The 25453-nt window shown below is 38.1% G+C and overlaps 1 protein-coding gene across 5 annotated transcripts in view; it reads left to right on the forward strand.

The window, feature by feature from the left end:
• The window catches only part of SAMD3 (sterile alpha motif domain containing 3), a 53462-nt gene extending 28534 nt beyond the window's left edge, over window positions 1-24928 (forward strand). For all 5 annotated transcript variants that reach the window (XM_013063650.2, XM_013063666.2, XM_013063670.2 and 2 more), the window contains 4 exons: window positions 17947-18147; window positions 23223-23394; window positions 24122-24204; window positions 24434-24928. In XM_013063650.2, coding sequence (XP_012919104.1) covers window positions 17947-18147; window positions 23223-23394; window positions 24122-24204; window positions 24434-24718 — 741 coding nt within the window. In that variant the 3' untranslated portion in view covers window positions 24719-24928. The remainder of the gene's footprint in view (window positions 1-17946; window positions 18148-23222; window positions 23395-24121; window positions 24205-24433) is intronic.
• Window positions 24929-25453: the final 525 nt, after the last annotated feature.

Below are 25453 nucleotides of genomic sequence, written 5' to 3' on the forward strand. Positions count from 1 at the left end.
AGCGGGCTCCCAAAAAGAGTTCGAGCAGAGCATGTTATTCATCATCTCATGTTTGTTCTTTCTCAACCTTTGAAAAACTTGGAAACACCCTTATGTTCTGGGCCTTTGAAAAATTCCGCTTCATCCCATAACATAGATCTTACGTTCTTACTGCAGACAGTTTTTGGAGATCATATTGTAGGATAGCCTCTCCTCAAGGTTTCAGGGAAGCATGTAGCCCACATACAAACCCCATCCTGCCCTTTCATTGCCCAGAAGCATGTAGCCCACATACAAACCCCATCCTGCCCTTTCATTGCCAAGGACGTTTAGGCCTAAGGGCCAGGCAGCGGCTGGAGATTCCCCCAACAGCATCGGGTTTGCTGTAAATAATTTGCATGAGGGTCCTAATTACTGAGATCCTATAAATATCCTTTAACTACCTCAGAGCCCCCAGATATGGTCAAAGCCAAAAATGTCCCCTACTAATAAAGCAAATGAACTCCTTAGGAAGGATGTCCAAAGCTACCAAGTATAAAAGAAGTCAACTTCCATGACTGCCAATTCTGTTTCCACCCCTGTCCAACATGAACATGTAATCCTAACTCTTCGCCACAAACACATTTATGTTAGTGAATGTACTTGGTGTGAATATTTCATTTTCTTTTTTAGCTGGTGTAATTAATTGATAGTAATAAAGCAACCCAGTTGGTCATCTCAATTTTCTTCGTACTTTCTATGAGCTCCAGGGGATAGGAAGAGTTTTTAAACATATTTTGAAAATCATTCATCCCCACAACATAAAAAATTTAGATGAAGCTGTATCTTTTAAATATCTTACTATAATTTTCAATCAGATTTTTCAAGTCCTAAGCCAGTGAAGAGAATATAATTTTATGCCTGCTCTTTGACCAGAAGACAAAGGAAAGGTAACAATTTAGTGGTGTAACTTGTTAGAAACTGTAACTGCAATATTCTAGTTGCAAACTAAAATCATGACAAGATAGAGTTAGATTAATTTTAGTTATCTTTTATATTCTGAAAATAAAAAGTCACTTTGTAAAGGAACATAATTATGTCATACATGAATTGGTTTTCTCAAGAAATCTGACTTTCCATATGTAAAAATGGAGTTTCTTTATATATAAAGTCTTACAAATTCAGTTTTCCTTCCTTTTCTATGATGCGTGGCTCACCAAAATTCATTAGAAAGAATGAATGTAAGCTCGGTAGATTAAGAATTGTCCCTAGCACTAGAACTCAAAGGAATGTTCGTAGAGTCAGAGATCACAGGGCCTAAAGGGCCTCATTATTGTTGACACATCATCACGGAACCAATTTGTCCACTTCCCTTCCACTTCCTTCTCAGCACCACCTCAGTTCTTCATGGAATGACACTCTTCATGGCTCTTCCCTTCTCCTCTCCTCCCCAAGACCCCCTGACAAGCCCGAATACTCAGATGAATCCCACTAAGATCCATGCAGGGACTTTTGCTACAAAAACACATCCCTATTTTCTCCCTCCCCACAAAACACCGAGAACTGAATGTACCAGAGTCTGAGATGAGTTAAGTTGCCATAGAATTTAGTTTTGACCTTACCAGCTGGGGCAACAAGAGATGATAGAGTGTCCATTGTTCACACCTGAAGAGACAGTGTTTTTTCTGGCAAACACCTCTAATCAATGAAGATTTACTCGTCTCCTCCTTACAAGTGGAGTCACAGACTATTGATTCTCTCAGAGACCGTAACATCTCTGTATGTGACCTTGTGTTCTCTAGAGCGAAACGCTTTAGAGTTGGGGAAAAGTTTATCCCAGAGTCTTACAGAAACAATGCGTTTCTGTACTTTGTACCCTGCGTGGCCACAAGGCAAATGGTAAAACCCTAAGAAGATCGGGAAGACAAATCCATTGAATAGACTACTAACAGAATTTGACACGTCGCATGAATTGCCTAAATGACTTCCCATCTCCGTTTTGAACTTCTGATATCTCCTTTTCAGTGTCTTGAAGATTTCTCAAAATTAAAGACATTTTGAATTAAGGTACTTCGGCAACATTCATGTCTTTTAAACGTTCTTGGCCGGGCACAGTATTTCCACGATATAGAAAACATGGAAAATGCTGGTGGAGGCTAGAAGTCAGGAGTCGGGCTATGCCCTCAAAGGCAGGGAAGTGGGTTTGGATGAACTAGAGGAAAATTTTAGAAAGGAGTAGTAAGAGAGGGGAAGAGATTTTCTTTTGTTTTGTTTCGTTGCTGTTGTGTCTCTTTTGATTGTTGGGAACAATTTACCAAAGAGCTGAAGGTAGATGTCTCAGTGGAGGAAGGAGTTTTTCTTAGCTCTGTCACATGGGCTTCTGCAGATAAAGGAGACAGCAGCAGAATTTGTGTGGGTCTGAGGCTAGGATATGGACATCTTTTCACTAATTTTCCTCCTATACAAGCTCCGGGCCAGTTCATAACTGCTAAACCTACATTATGAAACCCAAAGCATCTGCAACGCCAAAGCATCCACCTGTGTTTTAAATCTACCTGGGTTCCTCATATTCTGTTGTAAAAAGACTCACCAACATGTTATGTGGATGGCTATGCTGGTCAGAATCCCAGACTTTGTTTCTAGGCCAAGTCTCCAAAATACTGGGCATTTCAGGGTGTTTAAGAATCTTTTTCCAGGGATGCCTGGGTGGCTCAGTTGGTTAAGCGACTGCCTTCAGCTCAGGTCATGATCAGGAGTCCCGGGATTGAGTCCCACATTGGGCTCCCTGCTTGGTGGGGAGCCTGCTTCTCCCTCTCTCTCTGCCCGCTGCTCTGCCTACTTGTGCTCTCTCTCTGTGTCACTGTCAAATAAAAATAAATTAAAAAAATTGTTTTTCCGGGCACCTGGGTGGCTCAGTGGGTTAATGCCTCTGCATTTGGCTCAGGTCATGATCCCAGGATCCTGGGATCGAGTCTCTCGTCAGGCTGTCTGCTTAGCGGGGAACCTGCTTCCTCCTCTCTCTCTCTCTTTGCCTGCCTCTCTGCCTACTTGTGATCTCTGTCTGTCAAATAAATAAATAAAATCTTTAAAAAAAACATCTTTTTCCAACCTCATGACCTCATGTTACTGCTGTGTCTCACAGCCCAATGCAGCAGCTGTGCTCCATAGCTCGTATGTGTCTGACTTTTAGTTCTAGGTCTAAGCAGTTTGCAGCCCTGTGAATTGATAAATCTATTTCTTTTGTTTAATTCCCTTTGACAATATTTTGTCTTATGTCTAGAAACTGAGGTATAATTAGATTCTCAGAACAGTAGACTTAACTGAGTAATGTCCTAAGTTGCTGACATTATCCTGTTTAAGTGAAGATACTAGTTTTAAGAGCTTACAGGAGTTATATTGAACTGCATAGCCATGTGATGGAATTTTACTTTGCAGTATTTTTTTGTGAAAAATCTGAGGTGCTAATTAAAGTTGAATGAGTCCCACTTCTTAATTCCTGGCCTATCATGGTCGTTTTCCCATGTGAGGCCTGTTGCTATTCTCTTCTGTCTTTCTGTTCTCACCCCTATCTGTTCGTCCCTCACCATTCAATGTATTCTCTACATATCTTTTAATCTGTAAGTGTTCTAGAATGTGTACTATCATTTTGGGATACACACACACACACACACACACCCATATCCATGACTTACTATAAATGGTATTTTATACTTCATTCCTGTTTCACTTTTCTCACTAACACTCTTTATGACTCATTCATATTAGTGTACTTCTAGTCCATGGTTGCAATGAATTATAAAGTACTCCCAGCCCCAAGCCCTGCTCCTCCTGGCTAGGAACTACAGCATAGAGAACACCATCATCCATGTCTGCTTCTGGACCTACCTATGTGTTACTGCTTTCGGTTGTCTGCCCAGAAATGGAGCTCATGGGGTGGAGGGTGTGCCTTTACTTACATTTGACTGATTAGTCTCCAGATGACTTTGTTTGTCTCATTCCCACAGTCATGCATCTTCCTGTATTCCTGCCAACCCTTGGCATTACCAGTCTTCTACATTTTGCCAAGTCTCTTAGGTAGCAAGTGTAATGTCATTCTTGTCATGATTTACATTTCCCTGGGTAACTAATGAGTCTGAGAATCTTCACTATGTTCGTGAGCCTTTTGAGTTTCCTCTTTTAGAAAGCTCCCTCTTTAGATCCATTGCCCATTTTTTAATGAGTTGGCATCTTTTTTTTTTTTTTTTTTTGCTAATTTGAAGGAAGCAGTCCTTCCCATGCCCTAAGTCACACAAAGACATTCATTCTTCTACTCTTTGTTCTATTAAATATATTGTTTTCACTTTCATGTTTGGCTCTTTAAGTCATGTGGAGTCCATCTTTTCTGCTATTAAGTAGGGATCTCCTCAGAATGAGCCACTTTCTTAACCTCAGTTGCTAAAAATCCATCCTTCTCTCATAGATTTATGGTGACACTTATTGTATATTAAGTTCCCAAGTAGACGTGGGTATGTTCTGGGCACTGTCTCTTTGTCCCATTCGTCTCTCATTCTGTTTCTATGCCATTGCCACCTTACATGATGACTTAGTGTTTATTGCTTAGTATCATGTCAGTGCTTAGTGTACAGACATTTTTTTGTTGCCTGTGGAAGATGGGCATGGTCAGGAAAGTTCCTTAGTAAAGCAGTTTCTGGGGAGATTCATCCTCAGTTTTCAGAATAAGGGGAAGGACAGGAGACCCTTCTCTCAGGAATCATCCCCTGGGACTCACAGAACTGAAGCTTAGGCTAGGGATGCCACATTCAAGTGGGAGGGTTGGACCAAAAGAAGGTTCTGGGGATCTGTCAGCACCAGAAGCATCAGGATAAGCGATGTCTTACTCATGTGGAAAACCTTCTGTGACATGACGGGGATACCCTGCTGGAGGAATCCTGCCCCTGTCTTCCTGGGGAGGAGGTGGTAGTGGCATCTGGTCTGCATGAGGCCCTGGGCCTGGATCCATACAAGGTCACAGCCTCATGCTCATCCTTCCTTGGAAGTCTCTTCACCAGAGGATGCTTAGGTGGTCTTCTTGAGCCTCTGCCAGATGCCCCATTTGAAACATCAGGATGTAAATATACTTTTGAAATGCTTAAATTCTTCTTTATCATTTTTTTGGCTATTGCATGCATTTTTAAAATTTATTTATTTATTTTATTATCATATAATGTATTATTTGCTTCAGGGGTACAGGTCTGTAAATCATCAGTCTTACACACTTCACAACACTCACCACAGCACATACCCTCCCTAGTTTCCATAACCCAGCCATCCCATTCATTCCCCCACCCTCCTTCCCTCCAGCAACCTTTGGTTTGTTTCCTGAGATTAAGAGTCTCTTATGGTTTGGCTCCCTCTCCTGTCCCGTCTTGTTTCATTTTTCCCTCCCTTCCCCTACAACCCCCCTCCCACCCTGCCTCTCAATTTCCTCATGTGAGTGAGATCATGTGGTAATTGTCTTTCTCTGATTGACTGATTTTGCTTAGCATAGTACCCTCTAGTTCCATCCATGTTGTTGCAAATGGCAAGATTTCATAGTTTTGATGGCTGCATAGTACTCCATTGTATGTATCTACCGTATCTTCTTTATCCATTCATCTGTTGATGAACATCTAGGCTCTTTCCATAGTTTGGCTATTGTGGACATTGCTGCTATAAATATTGGGATGCATGGGCCCCTTTGTATCACTACATTTGTATCTTTAGGGTAAATACCCAGTAGTATAATTGCTAGGTTGTAGGGTAGCTCTATTTTCAAATTTTTGAGGAATCTCCATACTGTTTTCCAGAGTGGCTTTCCCAGCTTGCATTCCCACCAACAGTGTAGGAGGGTTCCCTTCTTGGCATCCTCGCCAACACCTGTCAGTTCCTGACTTGTTAATTTTAGCCATTCTGACTGGTGTGAGGTGGTATCTCCCTGTGGTTTTGATTTGTATTTCCCTGATGCTGAGTGATGTGGAACACTTTTTCATGTGTCTGTTGGCCATTTGCACATCTTTGGAGAAATGTCTGTTTATGTCTTCTGCCCATTTCTTGATTGGATTATTTGTTCCTTGGGTGTTGAGTTTGGTAAGTTCCTTATAGATTTTGGATACTACCCTTATATAATACATCATTTGCAAATATCGTCTCCTGTTCTTCAGTTGTCTTTTGGTTTTGTTGACTGTTTCTTTGGTGTGCAAAAAGCTTTTTATCTTGATTGTATGCATTTTCTTTTAAGTTATTGAGGTTTCCTTCACCCAGCAGAACCCTCAACCTATTATCATCAGCTTTTTGCTCATGGGATATAAACCACTTTGGTAAGAAGCTTTCTTCCAAAATTTTCTGAAAAAAATTTGGCTTGACTTTTTCAGGTATCCAGTTCTTTACAGTTATGACTGATCTTTTCATTTACCTTGAAAAGATCCTCCTCTGTCTTTATGAGGTAGATTAACTCTAAATTGGATATTTGGTGAAAATGTATTCTGTTTTCTTGAAGCAGTACAGAAAGTTTCTAGAGGAGCTTTGAAGTTTCTACAGGAGCTTTGGCTTCTTTCTAATTTGTTTTTTCTAATTGCAATGAGGTTCTCTCAGTCGAGAGACTTTTAATATGATCTTTAAGTGCATAGGTTGTTTTATCACTTAATTTGACTTACATTTAGTTTCTTTTTAAGAGTTTTCAACAAATGACTTAATTCCTTTTTTTAATAAATGACTTAATCTTTAAATCAATTTCTTCAAAACTGCCTTTAATACCATCTTCTCAGAGGTCTTCTTTTAATGATGTATTTGTTATATCCAGTTCGGTGTCCCTACAATCTATTTTGTCTTCTCCAGAAATAACAGTTGTTCTAGTCTTCTAGTTCCTTATTTATCATCTGCTTAGAGGTTCTGTTTTTTATTGAAAGTGGGGTATTCAAGTCTCCAACTACTATTATTATTGAACTGTCTCTTTCTCCTTTTAATTCTGTTTTTGCCACATGAGTTTTGGGACTCTGTTGTTAGGTGTATGTAAGTTGATATTATTATATCTTCTTGAGGGATTGGTTCTCTTTCATTATAAAATATTTTCCTTTGTCTCTAGGATAATGTTTTAGTATAGCCATTCTATCTCTCTTTTGGTTTCTGTTTGCATGCTATATCTTTGCCCATCTTTTTTTATCTTTAAACAATTTGGGTCTGAATCTAAAGCGTGTCTCCAGTAGACAGCATATATTTGGATCATTTGTATAATCTATTCTGCCAATTATTAAATATAGTTACTTATAAGTTAGAATTTATGTCTCCTTTCTTATTTGTTTTTTAATCACTTTTTGTTAGTTTATTCTTTAATTACTGTCTTCTTTTGTGTGTTTTTCTTTTGTATTTTCTAGTGTACTAATTCAATATCCCTTATTGTTTCTTTTAGTATATATACATTTTTAGTTATTCCCTTAGTGGTTACCCTGAGAATTAGAACTAATATCTTAATTTTTAAAGATCTAGCTTGGATTAATATCAATTTAATTACAATAGAATACAAAACCTTCATCCCTATATAACTCTATCCCTTTCCCCTTTTGTGCTGTTATTGTCACATAAATCACATTTTATATACTGTATGACCATCAACACAGATTTATAATTATTGCTTCATGCAACTGTCTTTAAAATATGATGGAAAAAAAGTTACAAACAGAAAATACATTTATGCTGTCTTTTATATATACCTATGTAATGACCTATACCAGAACTCGAATTTTTCATGTGGATTTGAGTCACAGTCAGATGTCCTTCTATCTATTTGCGAGTGACCAAGTATCTCAGTTTTTATTTATTTGGGAATGTCTTAAATTGCTCTTTCATATTTGAAAAGTGTTTTGCTGAATATAGAATTCATTTTGTTCATTGTTCTCTGGCTTGAGAATTGGGTATTCTGATATCTCAGTTAAATGGTTTTGGCTGCAGTAGACGGACAGCCTTGTCTAAAACTGGTCTAAATTATAAGAACTTTGCTCTCGTATTACAAGAAACTTAGGGGATAGAGGACTGAGAACATTATAGCTCCTCACCAATTTAACCATCTTGTTTCCTTATGACAATCAGTAGGATTGTTACTTCTCCATTATCTTGAAGTTAGATGTGGCCTTGAGACTGACTTTACCCAGGAAATGTGAGCAGAAGTGCCATGTACGTTGGTCATCCAGTGTGCAACGCCCCATCTTCCCCCGTTCTTTATCAGTGATGCCAAACAACATTGCAGGTGGTGGAGTCAGGTCCCTGGGTGAGGAGGATGAGGACCTGGGCCCCAAGATGGGCACGTCACATGAGCTGCAAATAAACTTTCATTGCTCTAAGGTTTGGGGGTTGTCAGGTACAGAAGCATAATTTTGCCTATTCTGAGTGACACCAGGGGATCCCAGTATAGTATTTCAGGCTTTGGATCCACACCTCAGTTATTCTCTTTGTGTTGGCTCCATGAAGTTACAGAGGCATTTTTGAGGATCTCGCTGATCCTACCATCCTTAGCCCAGGGATTTCATAGTCTGTATCTTTGTTCTTTATCTGGATTGGGGAGCTCTAGGAAAAGTATTACCATATATGATAATCAAAATGCTTACAACCGAGAGAAACTTTATTTTGCTTTATGTAAAAAATACCTAGTTTTCATTTTTTCAGCTAATCCATTTGGAGATTCTTTCTAGTTCTCAGGATGGAGATCACATCCATTGTAACCTTAGTTAAGGACATTTCTCAGAGTCTGAAACATGGCAGAAACAAAACTAATACCTTGTCCCATCTGATGTGAACTATCCTATCAGACATGTGGTGACAGTTTCTTTCAAGAGATTAACTTGTGTTTTTTTAAAAAAACAACAATAAAAACCTCTACCTAATGTCCAGGACAGTGATGCAGGCATTCAATAAACCTTAAAGGTTGTTCTTATATTCCCAAATTCTCCAAACATTTGCTAAGTAAATAGATAAATCTGCCAGGTGCTAAATTACTAAGCTGACTTAGTAATTGTTTCATTTCTATCTTACAACATTTTCTTTTCCTTAGTAATATAATTCATTTCTTAAAACATTTTCTTTTCCTCCTTATTGGGTATCCTGTACTTCCTAACTTTGAAAGTCATGCAGTAGTCTTGTGTGTTAACTTTCCTTTGCTTAGAAGTAAAATGGAATCAAAAGTTATGCAAAAACTGCTGAAAGGCCAAATGCTTAAGAATATCTTGTAGGTTTCTTTGGATTTCATAATGGCATTTACTGTTAGCTTCTTACTGCACCTGACATATAATGATTTATTGAATAAATACTAATCATTTTTATAGGCTTTTGAACAGCTGTTTCTCTCATGGTGCAGAACTGAGCACAACAGCAAAAGTTGAAGAAAAATGTTGAGTTAATTGCATTCGGGATATAATGCAATGACTGCCATCAGCAGGGGGCCCATGCGCTGATGCTGTGAAGTTTTACAAGTCAGCTGTGCTCTTAGAACCCTGGGCCAAGTGGCTGCCTTTTCCCTGATGACTGACTGAGCCACACACCTGAATGCTAAGGAAAGAGACTTTTCAAGTTACATAGAGGAACATTATTTCCACAGTCCTTATGATGACTGTGGAATTGAAAACCGGGATGATTGGAATGTGATATGTAGAAAACCCTAGTAGCACTGCCCAGCAGAAATAGAAGACGGACCACAGGTGTAATTTGAAATTCTCCTGTAGCCACATTAAAAGAAATAAAGAAAAGTAAAAAGAAGCAGGTGGAATTATTATATTAGTATGTTTTATGTAACCCAGTATATCCACAAAATTATCACTTCAACATTCAGTCATTTTGAAAAATTGTTAATGAGGTGTTTTATTTTTATTTTTATTTTTTGGTATACTAAGTCTTTGAAAGTCCGCATTTTCAAAGCCTACATCTCAGTTGGGACTAGCCACAGTTCAGTGTCCAGTTGCCTCCTGTGGCCACCAGACTAGGTGACTCCAAGAAACACTGACACTCTCTTGGAGATACTGTAGTTGGCTGGGACCATGACCAGTTATCTGTTGAGGATGTTCAGAGCTCCAGACCCTGAATCTTAGATTCAGGACCTTTCCATCTGGCCTTTAAAGTCGATTTTTAAGGATATACATATAAGAATTATTGAATTGACACAGCTAGACACCTTCTTTGTAAACTTATTCAGATTGTAGGATGCCAAGCAACATTGTGTTCAATAAAAAAAGTCCGGGTGAGTTTTTATTCATCTCTGTGTGGGAATTAGTTATGACTATTTTGAACCATGCTGTGTCTTACTCTATCAAAAGCAGTCTCAATTTTCTGTTCAAATCTCACTTAGAGTGTCCTCCTTATTTCTCTTTCTCTCTCTTTTTTTAAAGATTTTATTTATTTATTTGACAGGAAGAGATCACAAGTAGGCAGAGAGGCAGGCAGAGAGAGAGAGAGGGGGAAGCAGGCTTTCTGCTGAGCAGAGAGCCGGATTCGGGGCTCGATCCCAGGACCCTGAGATCATGACCTGAGCCGAAGGCAGAGGCTTTAACCCACTGAGCCACCCAGGCGCCCTGTCCTTATTTCTGTTCAGCCGTGGGCTTAGATGACTGTGCTCTCTGCTACTCTACCCAGATCCCCCAGAGCTGCAGGGCATGGTGCTGTAGGAGCCGAGGGCCCACTCTCTGTTACCAGCACTCCTGTGGTCAAGGAGGTGTGGCCTAAGCTCATTACCCATTTTGGATCCAACTGACATTAATGTTCTCGTTCATTTATTCTGATTCGTTTGAAGTCACAGATCCTACAGATGACTCCTACACTGCCCTTCATCGTGTCTATTCGTTGGGATTCCTTGGCTAGGTGTGATCTGTTCCCTGCTTCACGGTTTCTTCTTTCCATTACTTCTTGAGCACGTTTCCCTCCTCCACCCCCACCCCCGCCCCACCATCTTTACTGCCGAGACAGACATGTAGCAGCCAACTCTGCTGCTGCTCTGTAAGATTCAGGCTTCTCTCATCCCCTGGTTCCCTCTTGTCAATGTGTATTGCTAAGGAAACCAGCCTGTGGGAACAAGGCCATCCATTGTTTTGGAGAAGTCAGGGTTACACTAAGACCGGAAGCCCTGCACCTGGCCATCTCCATGCTTGAGAAAGTCACTTCCCCTTTGAAAGTCTCAAATTGCTCATCAGTAAAGTGAGAAGCATAGGCCAGACATTGTCCAAGTTCCTTCTGGCTCTAACGATACATGAATCATTAAAAGGTGAGAATTTGAAATTCTGAAGCAGCCTGCTATTCCTTTGAATACAGTACTTCAATCTAAGATAGGATTTTCTGACATTATGTTGGTCCAATAAGGTAGAAGCTTTCCAGAAACTCTGCTTTCTATGACATATCATGAATTGGGTGGGGGTGTTAGGGGAAGCCATTCTTTATGTGTATACTTATCTATAAATGTCAATAGTACCAATTTTAGAACTCCCACTACAGTACAATAAAATGAAAGCTGTTTATAATTACAAACATTCCCTTTTCTTTTTAAAAATTAAGACTTTCCTTTTTATTGAAAAACTACTCATTATATACATTTGAGACTTACAGAAGAATTCTATATGTATAATTTATAAGACAAAGGAAACACCATAAGCCTCACATTCAGCTTTAAAATCGGAACACTGTCCATACCTTTCAGCCTGCCCATGTTTCACTGCCCTGTACTCTGAATTTTAGTTTTCTCATTTGAAACATATGAATTTGCCACATGTGTGAGGTGACTTATTTAGTTTTGCTTGTTTTTGCGGCTCATGTGATGATACACAGTATGTCATCGATGACTTTTTTTCTCACTCAATATATTGACTCTGTGATTCATTCAGGCTCAGTTCAGTTGTGTTATTCATTCATTTTTATATTGGCTTAAAATCTACTGTGACAGGAAAACAGAGTTTATTTGGATATTCTTTTATTGGCAGACATTTGCCTGGTTTCCAGTTTTTGCCTCTGTGAGCTATGCTGCTGTGATCGTTCCTTTTTTGTATATATCTTGGTGTATATGTGCAAGTTCTTTCCAAGGGTGTATGTGTAGAAGTGGAATTGCTGGCACATATTCAACTGTATTAGACAATGCCAATTGTTCTCCTGGTCGCTACAGACATTTAAACTCACTGAACTGAGTTTAAACTGCCACACCCCCAAGTAAGATACCATTTTGATCAGATATCAAGATAACTCCCTCCCACCTCAAGTAAGATACCGATAGGTTGGGAATAAAATGTTACTTGTTCCTATTTTCATTTTAATCACTTATGAGTTTTATCATCTTTCATATTTATGTCCAGTCATGTCTTTTACCTATTTTTCTGAGGTTGCCCCTTTTTCTTATTTACTTGTAAGAATTCTTTATATATTCTGTATTCTACTCCACCAGTTTTATCATTGTAAGTATGTTCTAGTTCATGCCTTGCCTTTTGAATTTCTTTATGAAAGCTGTTGACTGAAAGTTTGTAATTTCAATGTAGTTAGATTTATTAGTCATTTCTCTTATGACTAGTACTTTTAGGAACCCCTCTCCTACCTTGAAATGATAAGAATTATTTATATATATATATTTAAATTTAAAGTTCTGCCTTAACATTTATAAGCCATGTGTAATTTACTTTTGTATAAGGTGTGTGGTATAGATCTGTTTTCTTCTTTCCCATATGGCTAGACAGTTTTCTGTACCTTTTATAAAACAGTCCTCTTTCCCAGGCATTTGTGTTGTCATCTCTGTTCTTTCCAGAGATCTGTGCCTAGAAGCTCCGCCATGTTGCCCTAGTAATGTCATCTATCCCCGCATCTTATCTATTCCCTATTTACATATTACATAATTGTAAACATCTTGATAGTATAGTTTCCAGTCTCTATCACTAACTAATGGTTATTTTTTTAAGAGTGCCTTGGTTATTCTGGGCTTTTTAATCTTTCATGTGAATTTCAGAATCATCTTGTTGAATTCTTAAAACATTAATTTTTGGTTTTTGATAGATTTTAGACTTTGATAAAAATATTATTGAAGATTTTGATAAAAATATTATTGAATCTAGATCTCCATTTGAAGGAAGGCGATACTTCCTTACAATACTGAGTTTTTCTAACAGTGAATATGGTAGATCTATTAATTTGTCTCATTAGTATTTTCTAATAATTTTATAATTTTCTCCATAAAGGACGTACATATCTATTATTAGTTGTATTCCCAGGTGCTTTTTACTTTCTGTTGCAACTGTAAAAAATTACATATTCTGTTTGTTAACAAATTTTTAATATTTATCTTACATTCAGTTGTTTGTAAAACTCTCTCCCTAACTCTAATAAATTATATGTACATCATTTTGAGTTTTCTCTTAAATAATCAGATCACATCAACTATGAAAGAGGACAGTTCGTTTCTATCTTTCCAATATCCATGCGCCTTTTGTTTCTTTCTTATCTTAGTACTCTGGGTAGGATCTCTAGTAAAAGGCTAAATAAGAGTAAAGCAGAGCAGCATTGTCTTGTTTCTGATTTTAAGGAAAATTCTTTTAAAATTTCAACATTAAAAATGTTAGTTCTAAGTTTCTGGTAGATAACTTTATAAGTTTCAAAAATTCCTCTTTTTATTTTGATGAACATTTTTTCCTTTAATTTTAAAGGGATGTTGAATTTTATACATTTTTTTTCAAGTTGAATTTTATACATATTTTTTCCTGCATTATTTCAAATGTGGTCATTTAAAAAACACTTTGGTTAATGCAGTATATGGTATTTACACATATTTAGATAATCCAGGTTAATTACAGAACTGTTCATATGTCAAAATTCTCAAAACCTATGTATTTTTGTTTCTATCACAGTGACCTTAAAATTCAGATTTCAGGGGTGCCTGCGTTGCTCAGTCCGTTGAGCGTCCAACTCTTGATTTTGGCTTAGGTCATGAAATTGGGGTCGTGGGATCAAGTCCTGCATTGGGCTCCCAAGTTCAGCAGGGAGTCTGTTTCCCTTTCTCTCTCTGTTTTTCCCTCTCTGCCTATGCTCTCTAAAATAAAGAATCTTTAAAAAAAAATTCAGATTTCAATATGAAAGGTATGTGAAATGTAATGGGTAAATCAATCATATTTCCCTTTATTTACTATAGCTCCTTTAGTAATGTCAGACCATTGTTGCATTTCTGGGATAAGCTTAAGTTAGTTGTTCTTTGTTCTCAATATTTATAATTTTGTTCATGAATGAGATTGACTTGTAATTTTCCTCTTAAAGTGTTCTTTCAGGTTTGGGGAGTCTTAGAATAGGTTGGAATCCTTCATAGAATTCCTTTTCCCCCCCACCTTCCTGACCCCGACTTCCTTATACAATTTGCATAAATTTGGAACACTCTGTTTTGAAAGTTTAGTAGAATTTGTCTATAAAACTTCCAGGACTTGGCATATTCCTTGTGGAAAAGCTTATTTTCTATTTATATTTATGTAAGATTATAGGGTTTTATTAGTCTCTTGGTAAGTTATCCTTTTCTAGAGATTTGATCACTTGGTCTGTCTTGCTAGTCATCCTACGTTCATAGATAGTGGATCTACCTGAAGCTCTCTTATGTTCTTGAAAAGCCCTTATGTAGGAACATTTTAGGCCTATTTTTTTTCATTTTTTATAAATGACATCTGCTCATATTCTGGTCAACTAAACAGTTTGCCAACTTGTTAACTCAAGTGCAGTTCTGCTGAGTATCCCCTGCACAAATTTTTCTTTCTTTCCTTCTTCTTTCTTTTTCTCTTTCTTTCTTTCTTGTGGCAGGAGAAAGTTTGTTGTTTGTTTATTTATTGTTTTAAAATATTTTATTTACTTTTTAATTTTTTTTAAAGACTTTATTTACTTATTTGAGAAAAAGGGAAAGCACAAGTAGGGTGAGAGACAGAGGGAGCAGCAGACTCCCCACTGAGCAGAAAGCCTGACATGGGACTCAATCACAGGACTCCAGGATCATGACCTGAGCTGAATGAAGCCAGATACCCAACTGACTGAGCCATCCAGGTGCCCCTTAAATATTTTACTTAAATTCTAGTTAGTTAACATACAGTGCAATATTAGTTTCAGGAGTAGAATTCATTGATTCCTCACTTACATACAACAGCCAGTGCTCCTCCTAAGTGCCCTCCTTAATACCATCACCCATCTAGCCCATCCTCCACCCACCTCCTCCCATCAACCCTCAGTTTGTCTCCACCCTTTAAGAGTCTCTTTTATGGTTTGCCTCTCTCTCTTCTTTTCCCCCTCCCATATGTTCATCTATTTCTTAAATTTCACATGAGTGAAATCATATAGTATTTGTCATTCTGTGGATGACTTATTTCACTTAACATGACACACTCTAGCTCCACTCGTGTCTTTGCAGATGGTAAGATTTTCAAAAAGTTTTTTTTTAACTGAGTAATATTCACATATATATTCCCATTTATATTTATATATACACAGACACATGGACACACACACACCACCACCACCACATCATCTTTAACCATTCATTTGTCAATGGATATTTGGGCTCTTTCCATAGTCTGGCTATTGTTGATAATGCTGCTGTAAACAACATTGTGCATATATCTCTTCGAATCTGTATTTTTGTATCCTTTAGATAAATACCTGGTGGTGCAATTGCTACATTGTAGGGTAGCTCTATTTTTACCTTTTTGGGACACCTCCATACTGTTTTCCAGAGTGGCTGCATCAGTTTGCATTCCCACCAACAGTTAAGAGGGTTCCCCTTTTCTCCAAATTCTCACCAACACCTGTTTTTTCTAGTGGTGTTAATTTTGGCCATTCTGACAGGTGTGAGGTAGCATTTCATCCTGGTTTCGATTTGTATTTCCTTGATGATGAGTGAGGTTGAGCATCTTTTTATGTGTCTGTTAGCCATTTGGATGTCTTCTTTGGAAAAGTTTCTATTCATGTCTTCTGCCCATTTCTTAACTGGGTTATTTGTTTTTGGGATGTTGAGTTTGGTAAGTTCTTTATAGATTTTGGATACTAGCCCTTAATGATATGTCATTTGCAAATATCTTCTCCCACTGCATAAGCTGCCTTTTAGTTTTGTTGTGTCCTTCACGGTGCAGAAATTTTTATTTTGATGAAATACCAATAGTTCACTTTTGCTTGTGTTTTCCCTTGATTCCAGAGACATGTCTAGTAAGAAGTTGGTATGACAGAGGTCAAAGTTGCTATGGAAGGTCATAAGCTACCTATGTTGTCCTCTTGGATTTTGATAGTTTCCTGTATCATGTTTAGGTCTTTGACCCATTTTTGAATTGTTTTTGTGTATGGTGTAAGAAGGTGGTCCAGTTTCTTTCTTCTGCATCTTGCTGTCTAGTTTTCCCAACACCCATTTTTTGAAGGACTGTTTTGTTGTTGTTTTTCCCATTGGATATTCTTTCCCACTTTGTCAAAGATTAGTAGACTATGTACTTGTGGGTCCATTTCTGGGATTTCTATTCTGTTCCATTTACCTGTTTGTCTGTTTTTGTGCCAGTACTATACTGTCTTGATGACTACAACTTTGTAATATAGCTTGAAGTCCAGAATCATGATGCCTCCAGTTCTGCTTTTCTTTTTTAGGATTGTGTAAGCTATTCAGGGTCTTACAGATTTTAGGATTATTTGTTCTAGTTCTGTGAAAAATGCTGGTGGTATTTTGATAAGGATTGCATTAAATGTGTAGATCACTTTGGGTAGTACAAACATTTTATTTATTTATTTATAATACTTTATTTATTTATTTGAGAGAGAATGAGTAAGAGAGCATGAGAGAGGAGAAGATCAGAGGGAGAAGCAGACTCCCCAAGGACCTGGGAGCCCGATGCAGAACTCGATCCTGGAAGTCCGGGATCATGACTTGAGCCGAAGGCAGTTGCTCAACCAACTGAGCCACTTAAGCACCCTTGGATAGTACAAACATTTTAACAATGTTAGTTCTTCCAACCTATGAGCATGGACTGTTTTTCCATTTCTCTGTCTCGTCCCCAATTTCCTTTATACGTGTTCTAAGGTTTCAGAGCACAGAACTTTTACCTCTTTGATTAGGTTTATTCCTAGGTATCTTATTGTTCTTGGTGCAGTTGTGAATGGTATCGATTCCCTGATTTCTTTTTCTGCTGCTTCATTATCAGTATATAGAAATGCAACAGATTACTGTATGTTGATTTTATATCCTGCAACTTTGTTGAATTCATATATTAGTTTTAGCAATATTTTGGTGGAGTCTTTCAGATTTTCTGCATAGAGTATCATGTCATCTGCAAATAGTGAAAGTTTTTAATTCTTCTTTGACAGTTTGGATGTTTTTTATTTCTTTTTGTTTTCTGATTGCTTCTCAACAAAGTTTTCTAGAAACACTTGCTTTTTTGGCTACTCAAACTGATCATCTTGGATTTTTAATATGCTAGGTATTTCCTAGTCATCCACCCCACCCAATGTACTCAAATTTATAGTAAATATAATTGATGGTTTGATGATTTCGTGTTACAAAATACCCACTGTTATTATTTTGAATTTGGATTTTATGGCATAGTAGTGCAGTTATAAAAAGGCATTTAAAAAGGAAAAATACAAACAGTAGCAATAACAAAACCTTAATTTAAAACCTCTTTATCTCTTTTAATATTTAAATGAGCAGAAATAAAAAAACATTCCTGTTAAGTGTGAACCTTGTAGGTAATCTAGGTTTCTACTAAAAGGGTATGTAGAATATGAAGTAACTCTTACATCTTTTAAGAGAACAGACTGTAAGTAATGATAGTAAGTAATGAACTATCTGATTTGCTAAAGACTATCCATTTGTTACCCACAGTCAAGGCTAAGTGTAATCACACGTGGTAACCCTCACCTTAGGAGTCCATTACAAGTGCAATAACAGACTATGATTCAAGTTCTCACGAAGTGTTAAACTGCCACTTGAAAGATGAAACATATTGATATTTCGAAAATATTTTGCAGGAAGAAACTGTTTGCTTAGATTCTGAGACAGATGAACATATTAACTGGTTCCAGCAGGAATATATGAAAACAGAAAAGAACTGGAAAGAAATTGATAAGAGGATGAGTCAGACTTTGGAAATAAGAAGAAAGTTGATTGGCAGCAGAACACCTCTGAAGGACGTTCTTAAAATGTTTCCTTTCCTGAAGTGCCCTTATCAGGTATCTTTATTTGCTTATAATATTCTCTAATTTTAATGTCCAAATGGATTTTTTTTCTTTTCTTTTGGAGTATAACAGCACTATGTAGCAAATGGTGGGTGTGAATCTCAGTAGGGTGTGTAGACTCCACAGGCTGTAACTGGGACCATTTGGTAAGAATTTCTGGAAGCATATTCTAATAACATACACTGTCTGCCTTCAGATTTAAAGATTTCCCTGTCATTGAACATACTGGGGAGGCTGGACGGACCACTACTTAGGGGTGTTTTGACAGTGTGAAACATTTTCCCTTTGCATACATTTAGACAATCAAGATAGTTTACTAAGGAACTGTTAGTCTGCAGCATTACTCAAAATCTATTTCCTTTATGATCCCAAATAACTTTATAAAGTGGAATATATGAAATTTAACAAATAAATCAAGTACCCTTCCATTTAGTTTACTTACAGGGGCCTTTAAATGGTCCTATCACAATCTTAGTGTAATGTTAGCTGAGTATATAATGAAAGATTCATTGAAGTTTTTACCTGGGAACACATTTCATGGAAGAATTCTGTGGGCGCAATCAACTGTTTTGAAAATAAGAGTTATCCATGTTATTTTTCCTCCACAAAATGAAAAAGAACTTGCCTGCATATTTTATTTTCATAATCATGCCTATAGCAAACATCTGAGTGCTTACAACATAGGGGGCGTATTTTCGGTGCTCTACACAGATTATTTTATCTGTTTGTCTCTCAGCAACACTACCTTAGTTATTGGTTGTTTTCTCTTCATCTTTGGGTTGCTACCAAGAGTAATAGCCAGGAGGCTTTGGCTATTTCAAGAGTACAGTCAAACCGACAGCCCATAAACCCCATAAGTGTAAGGAGCATATTTTAAACATGTTAGTAGTTCTCCAAGTGCCTTGCAGAATATTGTGCGTGCAATACAAATGAAATATTGATTTTTTTTTTTTTTTGGAATGCTGAATGAGTTAGTGAATGGTTGGTGTCTTTGTCTGGACTGCTGTAACAAAAATATCATGGACTGGGTGGTTTATAAACAACAGAAATTTATTTCTCAATAGCTCTGGGGTTGGGGTAGTCCAAGATCAAGACACTGGCGGGTTTGGTGTCTGACAGTCTGCTTTCTGGTTCATGAACGGCACTCTCTAGCTCTCATTTCACCTGGCTGATAGCAGCATAGCTATCTGGAAACTCTTTTACAAAGGCAGGAATCCCATTTGTGAAGGTTCCACCCTCATAACCCGTCCCCTCTCAAAGGCCCCATGTCTTCATTCCATCACATTGAGCATTAGGTTTAACATATGAATTCTGGGGGGACATAAGCATTCAGCCCACAGCAGTTGGTGAGACTGTCTGGACACCAACGCTGCAGCCTTAGGAGGTCTTCGTGGGCTTGTGGCCTGCACAGGTTTAGTGATTCAAAGAGATAAGCTATGGTTCAGCAGCCTTTCAAAGAATGATAGTGAGAATGAATCTGAGTCGGGGGCGGAGCAGGTTTTAGACCCAAGACTGGGTGTCTCGTGCTTTGTCTTAGGTCTCTTTTTTTCCCATTCCCTCAGGCATTTCACTCTTTATATCCAAAATATGGATTGGGATATGGTTTTTGTAATGACTGTGTTACTGAATGAATAAAGTTGTCTATCTGTTGTTTTAAACAAAAGAGTTGAACGTTTCCGCTTTCTTTAGGAAGTGCCTGTCTAGGCCTTAGCCAGCCAGCTGGGATTCACAATATTTAGAAAACCCTTGTTGTGCTTTCTAAAATAAAAGCAAGCTCAACCTAACTTACAAACACCCAGCTAACAACCAATCCCTAGAGCAGGACAGCTGTCCCTGCTCCAAACTACTCCTACCACTTGTTGCTACTATCATTGTGAAGCCCTGTGAGCCTAGGGAGCTTGTGCGCACAGGTGTGGCAGAATAGAAGCAGCCAGCATGGGACATTGGGCTGGAGAGTTTACATGGATCCTTCGTCACCACCTGCATTCATCACCCTCCTCCCCTCAAAACACATTCTTTGAACAGAAAATCAGAATGATATTTAGGAACAAAGATTTTAGCCCTAAGTATACTCATAGCTACAGAGGTGCTATTGCTCTATAATTTCTCACAGAACAAAGCCAGGATATATACCTTTGCATAGGTGTACATGTGTGCACGCACACACACACACACACACACACACAAAATCAAAATCTGTATCTGTTCATATATCCATATAGCCATGAGGTTGCATTTATACCTTCAAGTCCAACCCAAAACAGAGGGCTTATTCTAATTGACTCCTTTTCCATACATTCTGACTCACTTTAACAGCACCCATTGGCACCCATTATCCTCAATGTATTTACTTATTTGTGTCACCTTCCTCAAACCTCATACAGCCAAACTCCTGGTCATGAATGATCGGCCACAGAAAAGCTCCTTTCTCCACACTCCATGTTTTGTCTCACAGGTTACTAATCTCCCATCCAAGTACTAACCAGGCCCGACCCTGCTTAGCTTCCGAGATCAAACGAGATCGGGCGCGTTCAGGGTGGTATGGCCGTAGACTCACAGGTTACTAATCTTAATCCTCTTTTTTTTTCTTGTTATTCAGAATAATTTCTATTGCTCTATCTTCAAGTTCATGAAACTTTTCTGTTTCCCACATGCATTTTCCTATTTGGTGATGTTTTCATTTCAGTAAATGTTATTTTTGAATTGAATTTCAATTTGATTTTTTACATATATAAGTATATATCCCATTTCTCTGTTGAGATGCCCCACAGTGATGATACATGGAATTCACTGGACTTACCATGTTCCCCACTATCCTTGATTAGTGGTCCACAGAAGGTTGCCTAATAAGAGAGCCACCATGCCTTTATGAGAATGTGCATTCCAGTTTTCTGATAACTACTTTTGGACCTAGTCTTTGGGCAACTGATGATCTACCAAAATGTTCAAGAAATGATGAGACCCCATGGGTAGTATGTAACTCTTCTTTACAGAGTTTTAGGGAAAGAGATGAGTACTTTGATTCCTACCAGTGTGAGTGATGATGAATTGTCTTATAAAGCCACCCTTAAAAAAAAAAAAGTGGGGTGGGGCACCTGGGTGGCTCAGTGTCAAATAAATAAATAAAAATCTTTAAAAAAAAGTGGAGAGAAAGGCAAGGGAAACAAAGGCAACAATGAACTATTGGGACTTCATCAAGATAAAAAGGTTTTGCACAGCAAAGGAAAGTTGACAAAACCAAAAAACAACTGACAGAATGAGAGAAGATCTTTGCAAATGACATATCAGATAAAGGGCTAGTATCCAAAATCTATAAAGAACTTACCAAACTCAAGACCCAAGGAATAAATAATCCAATGAAGAAATGGGCAGAAGACATGAACAGACATTTCTCCAAAGATGTACAAATGGCCAATAGACACATGAATAAGTGCTCCATATCACTCAGCATCAGGGAAATAAAAATAAAAGCCACAGTGAAAGACCACCTCACTAGTCAGAATGACTAAAATTAACAAGTCAGGAAATGACAGATTTTGGCAAGGATGTAGAGAAAGGGGAACCCTCTTAGACTGTTGATGGGAATGCATGCTGGTGCAGCCACTCTGGAAAACAGTAAGGAGTTTCCTCAAAAAGTTGAAAATAGAGTTATTCTATGACCCAGCAATTGCACTACTGGGTATTTACCCCAAAGATACAAATGTAGTGATCTGAAGGGGTACGTGCACCCCAGTGTTTATAGTAGCAATGTCCACGAAAGCCAAACAATGGAAAGAGCCCAGATGTCCACCGAGAGATGAACAGATAAAGATGTGGTATATACACACACACATATACACAGGAATATTATGCAGCCATTAAAAATGAAATCTTGCCATTTGCAATGACATGGATGGAACTAGAGGGGATAATGCTTAGCGAAATAAGTCAGTGAAAGACAATTATCACATGATTTCACTGATATGTGGAATTTAAGAAACAAAACAGGATCACTGGGGAAGAAAGGAAAAATAAAACAAGATGAAAACAGAGAGGGAGACAAACCATAAGAGACTCTTAATCGTAGGAAACAAACTGAGGGTTTTTGGAAGGAAGGGGCGTGGGGGGATGGGGTAACTGGTGATGGACATTAGGGGGGCATGTGATGTAATGAACACTGGGTGTAAGACTGATGAATCACAGACCTGTACCACTGAAACCAATAATACATTATATGTAATTAATTGAATTTAACATTTAAAAATGTTTAATTAAAAAAACAGTGGGGAGGCTCCAGTGTGGTGGAATTCTTGGACGGGGAGAAATTGGGCAGTGGCAGGAAAAGGTTGTTTTGAGTAAAGGGGTTCCCATACATGTAAACTGGTTTTGCTTTTACTTTGTAATCATATTGCCTATACCTGTTTCTCATCACTTACTTTTGTCTCTAAAGCTCTCCTCTTTCGAACACTATGGTTAGGTATTTTTAAAATTTTGCTTCCTGGGCGCCTGGGTGGCTCAGTGGGTTAAGCCGCTGCCTTCGGCTCAGGTCATGATCTCAGGGTCCTGGGATCGAGTCCTGCATCAGGCTCTCTGCTCGGCAGGGAGCCTGCTTCCCTCTCTCTCTCTCTCTGCCTGCCTCTCCATCTACTTGTGATTTCTCTCTCTGTCAAATAAATAAATAAAATAAATCTTTAAAAAAAAATTTGCTTCCTAAGATCTAACAGTTTTCTTATTTTGCTCTTGTTGCACACCACCTAAAGAAATACAAGGTCCTAGAATCTTAGCTGGAAGCCGAATAGCCAAAATACACATATATCATTGAACCCTCATTTAGTTGAGTCTGTGCAAAGTTTTAATTCTATGGGTATAGAAGTTTGCTATGTCCATTATTTATCTTATTTATCCTATTCATTTCAGATTTTCTTCCCCTCCTCTGTCTTTTTAAATCTTTACTCCTCCACTAAAGCTACTCAGATACCTTGTATATATTTTAAACTAGCATTCAAAGCTTAATATAAGCCTAAAGAGTTATTTACTCCTTACATTCTATACATTAGCTTTTCTTGTGACCTTTTTCTTCTTTTTCCTAGATGTTCAGAGAATTCCAACTTCTTACGAGAACAGATATTTATAAGAAAATAAAGCACATTTTGGAATCCTATTCAGAAAATATACTGACTTCTTTTTCAGTGATGGACAATCCAATCAATATTGCATTGCAAGAAAAAATGAAACAGCACACAGATGAAGAAATGTTGAAACGTTAGTAAACTTGGGTCTCGGGCAATCTGGTCTCAGTTACCTGGATAATTTGGGATAATTAGAAAAGCTCTGTTTTAGAAATAAGTAATTCAGTGAAACAACATGCAGGATGAAAAAAATTCTCAAATAGGGCAAGTTGAGGTACAGAATTGAAAGTACACTTGAGGGGCACCTGGGTGGCTCAGTGGGTTAAGCTGCTGCCTTCAGCTCGGGTCATGATCTCAGGGTCCTGGAATCGAGCCCCGCATCAGGCTCTCTGCTCAGCAGGGAGCCTGCTTCTCTCTCTCTCTCTCTCTCTCTGCCTGCCTCTCTGCCTACTTGTGACCTCTCTCTGTCAAATAAATAGATAAATTAAGTGAAATCTTAAAAAAAAAAAAAAAGAAAGTATACTTGATCCTGTAAAATTATATTTAGGGGAACTAGTTAGCTGTTAGTGTCATAATACACATCATGAGGTAAAGCATGCTAAAATCTTCCTGGCTGATGGACAGAGAGTACAGGGCTCTTATCTTCTGGCCATGACTTGGAGGGCAGAACATGAGATCCGGTTTTTATTAGATGGCAGTGTTGGTTAAATAGTTGTGAAACACTGATGCAATAAAGCTGGTTTATTCTCTGTAGAAGGAAATGACTAAACAAACAAAAATCCATGTTTAAAAAATGGCTTTTGCTTATAGTTGGCAAAACCTTATTTTCACTTGGACTTTAAGCACATTTGTTTTGGCAGATCTGAAGATGACAGCCACATGTTTGCTTCTACCAGATGTTTTCGGGGATGATCCCAGCCTTTTTGTCATTGTGAATGAGAAGGTATGCAGTATGTCAGTGATCACTGGGTTTGACGTTTCACATCTTCATATGATAATTTATTTGAAAACAGGGTGGTGGTCTCTTTTGAAGTACGGTTTCATCATATTTACAAATATGCTACACTACGACAAGTTCATTTACTGTAATATCATGGTCAAATTGAGGCACATTTTATTATTTAGCTATTATCCACATCACAGAGTGTTGAGTCTATTATCTATTATTTCAGGTGCAAGTTTCCACACCCGTGTTAGAAGTCAAGAACCCTTTCAATGTCGATGTCTGCGAATTTTCTTTGTATTTAGAAAAAGAGAAGCTCACAAAGGTAGATGACTGTATTACGGCCTTGGCTGCCCTCATTGCTGCCTTCCATGTATTTGGAGTTGAGTGTCCAAGAAGACTGTCCCAAACCCTCAACTTCCTAGAGACGCTGATTTTTGATATGCACAGTCCGGGTTTTCCTTCTATGAAAGAAAAGGAAAAGGAAGTAGGATTTCAACATCCAGTCACTTAATGGCGTGCCAAATATTGCATCAGAATTAATCTCTGGGACATCTAAAATTTTATTAAAAAAAATTGTTTTGACTTAGCATTATAGTAGAGGTAGGTATTAGAAAACTGTCTTGTCTCAAAGATGCAAATGAATTTCAGTACCTTCTATCTTTATGCTTAGATACTGAAAATTCTTTGTGAAGTTCTGTAATAAAATACTATGTTAAAGAGCTGTTGGAGTTCTAAGAAATTCAATGATCCAAGCTACACTTTTTTTAAAAAAATATTTATTTTTTTTGAGCGAGAGTGCACACATATACAAGTAGGAGGGGCAGAGGGAGAAGGAAAAATAATCTCAAGCCGACTCCGCACTGAGTATGGAGCCCAATGCAGGGCTTGATCTCATCACCCTGAGATCCCAAGCTGAGCCAAAATCTAGAGATGGGCACTTAACTGTGTTACCTAGGTGCCCCAAGAGCTACACTTTCTAGGGTGCTTTAGCTTTAGAAAGACCCTCCACTTCAGATAACTCAAGTCCTTTGATAAGGGTAATCACACCTCATACTTGGCCCAATATGTGCACCCTCGGAAGACTCGATACCCAGGAGCTATACATTTGTGTCCTGTGGGCTGCCTCTTTGGTCTGAATATGGCTTGGAAACATTTTGGTCTTGAACATTTTAAGAAGATGCACATACTCCCCAGTTCTTTTTCCTCCAGCTGACCTGCCTGATCCCAGGCATTTTGGTTTCCTTCA

The sequence above is a fragment of the Mustela putorius genome, unplaced genomic scaffold (assembly GCF_011764305.1).
Source record: "Mustela putorius furo isolate JIRA1106 unplaced genomic scaffold, ASM1176430v1.1 tig00003863_pilon_pilon_pilon, whole genome shotgun sequence".
Taxonomy (NCBI): Eukaryota; Metazoa; Chordata; class Mammalia; order Carnivora; family Mustelidae; genus Mustela; species Mustela putorius.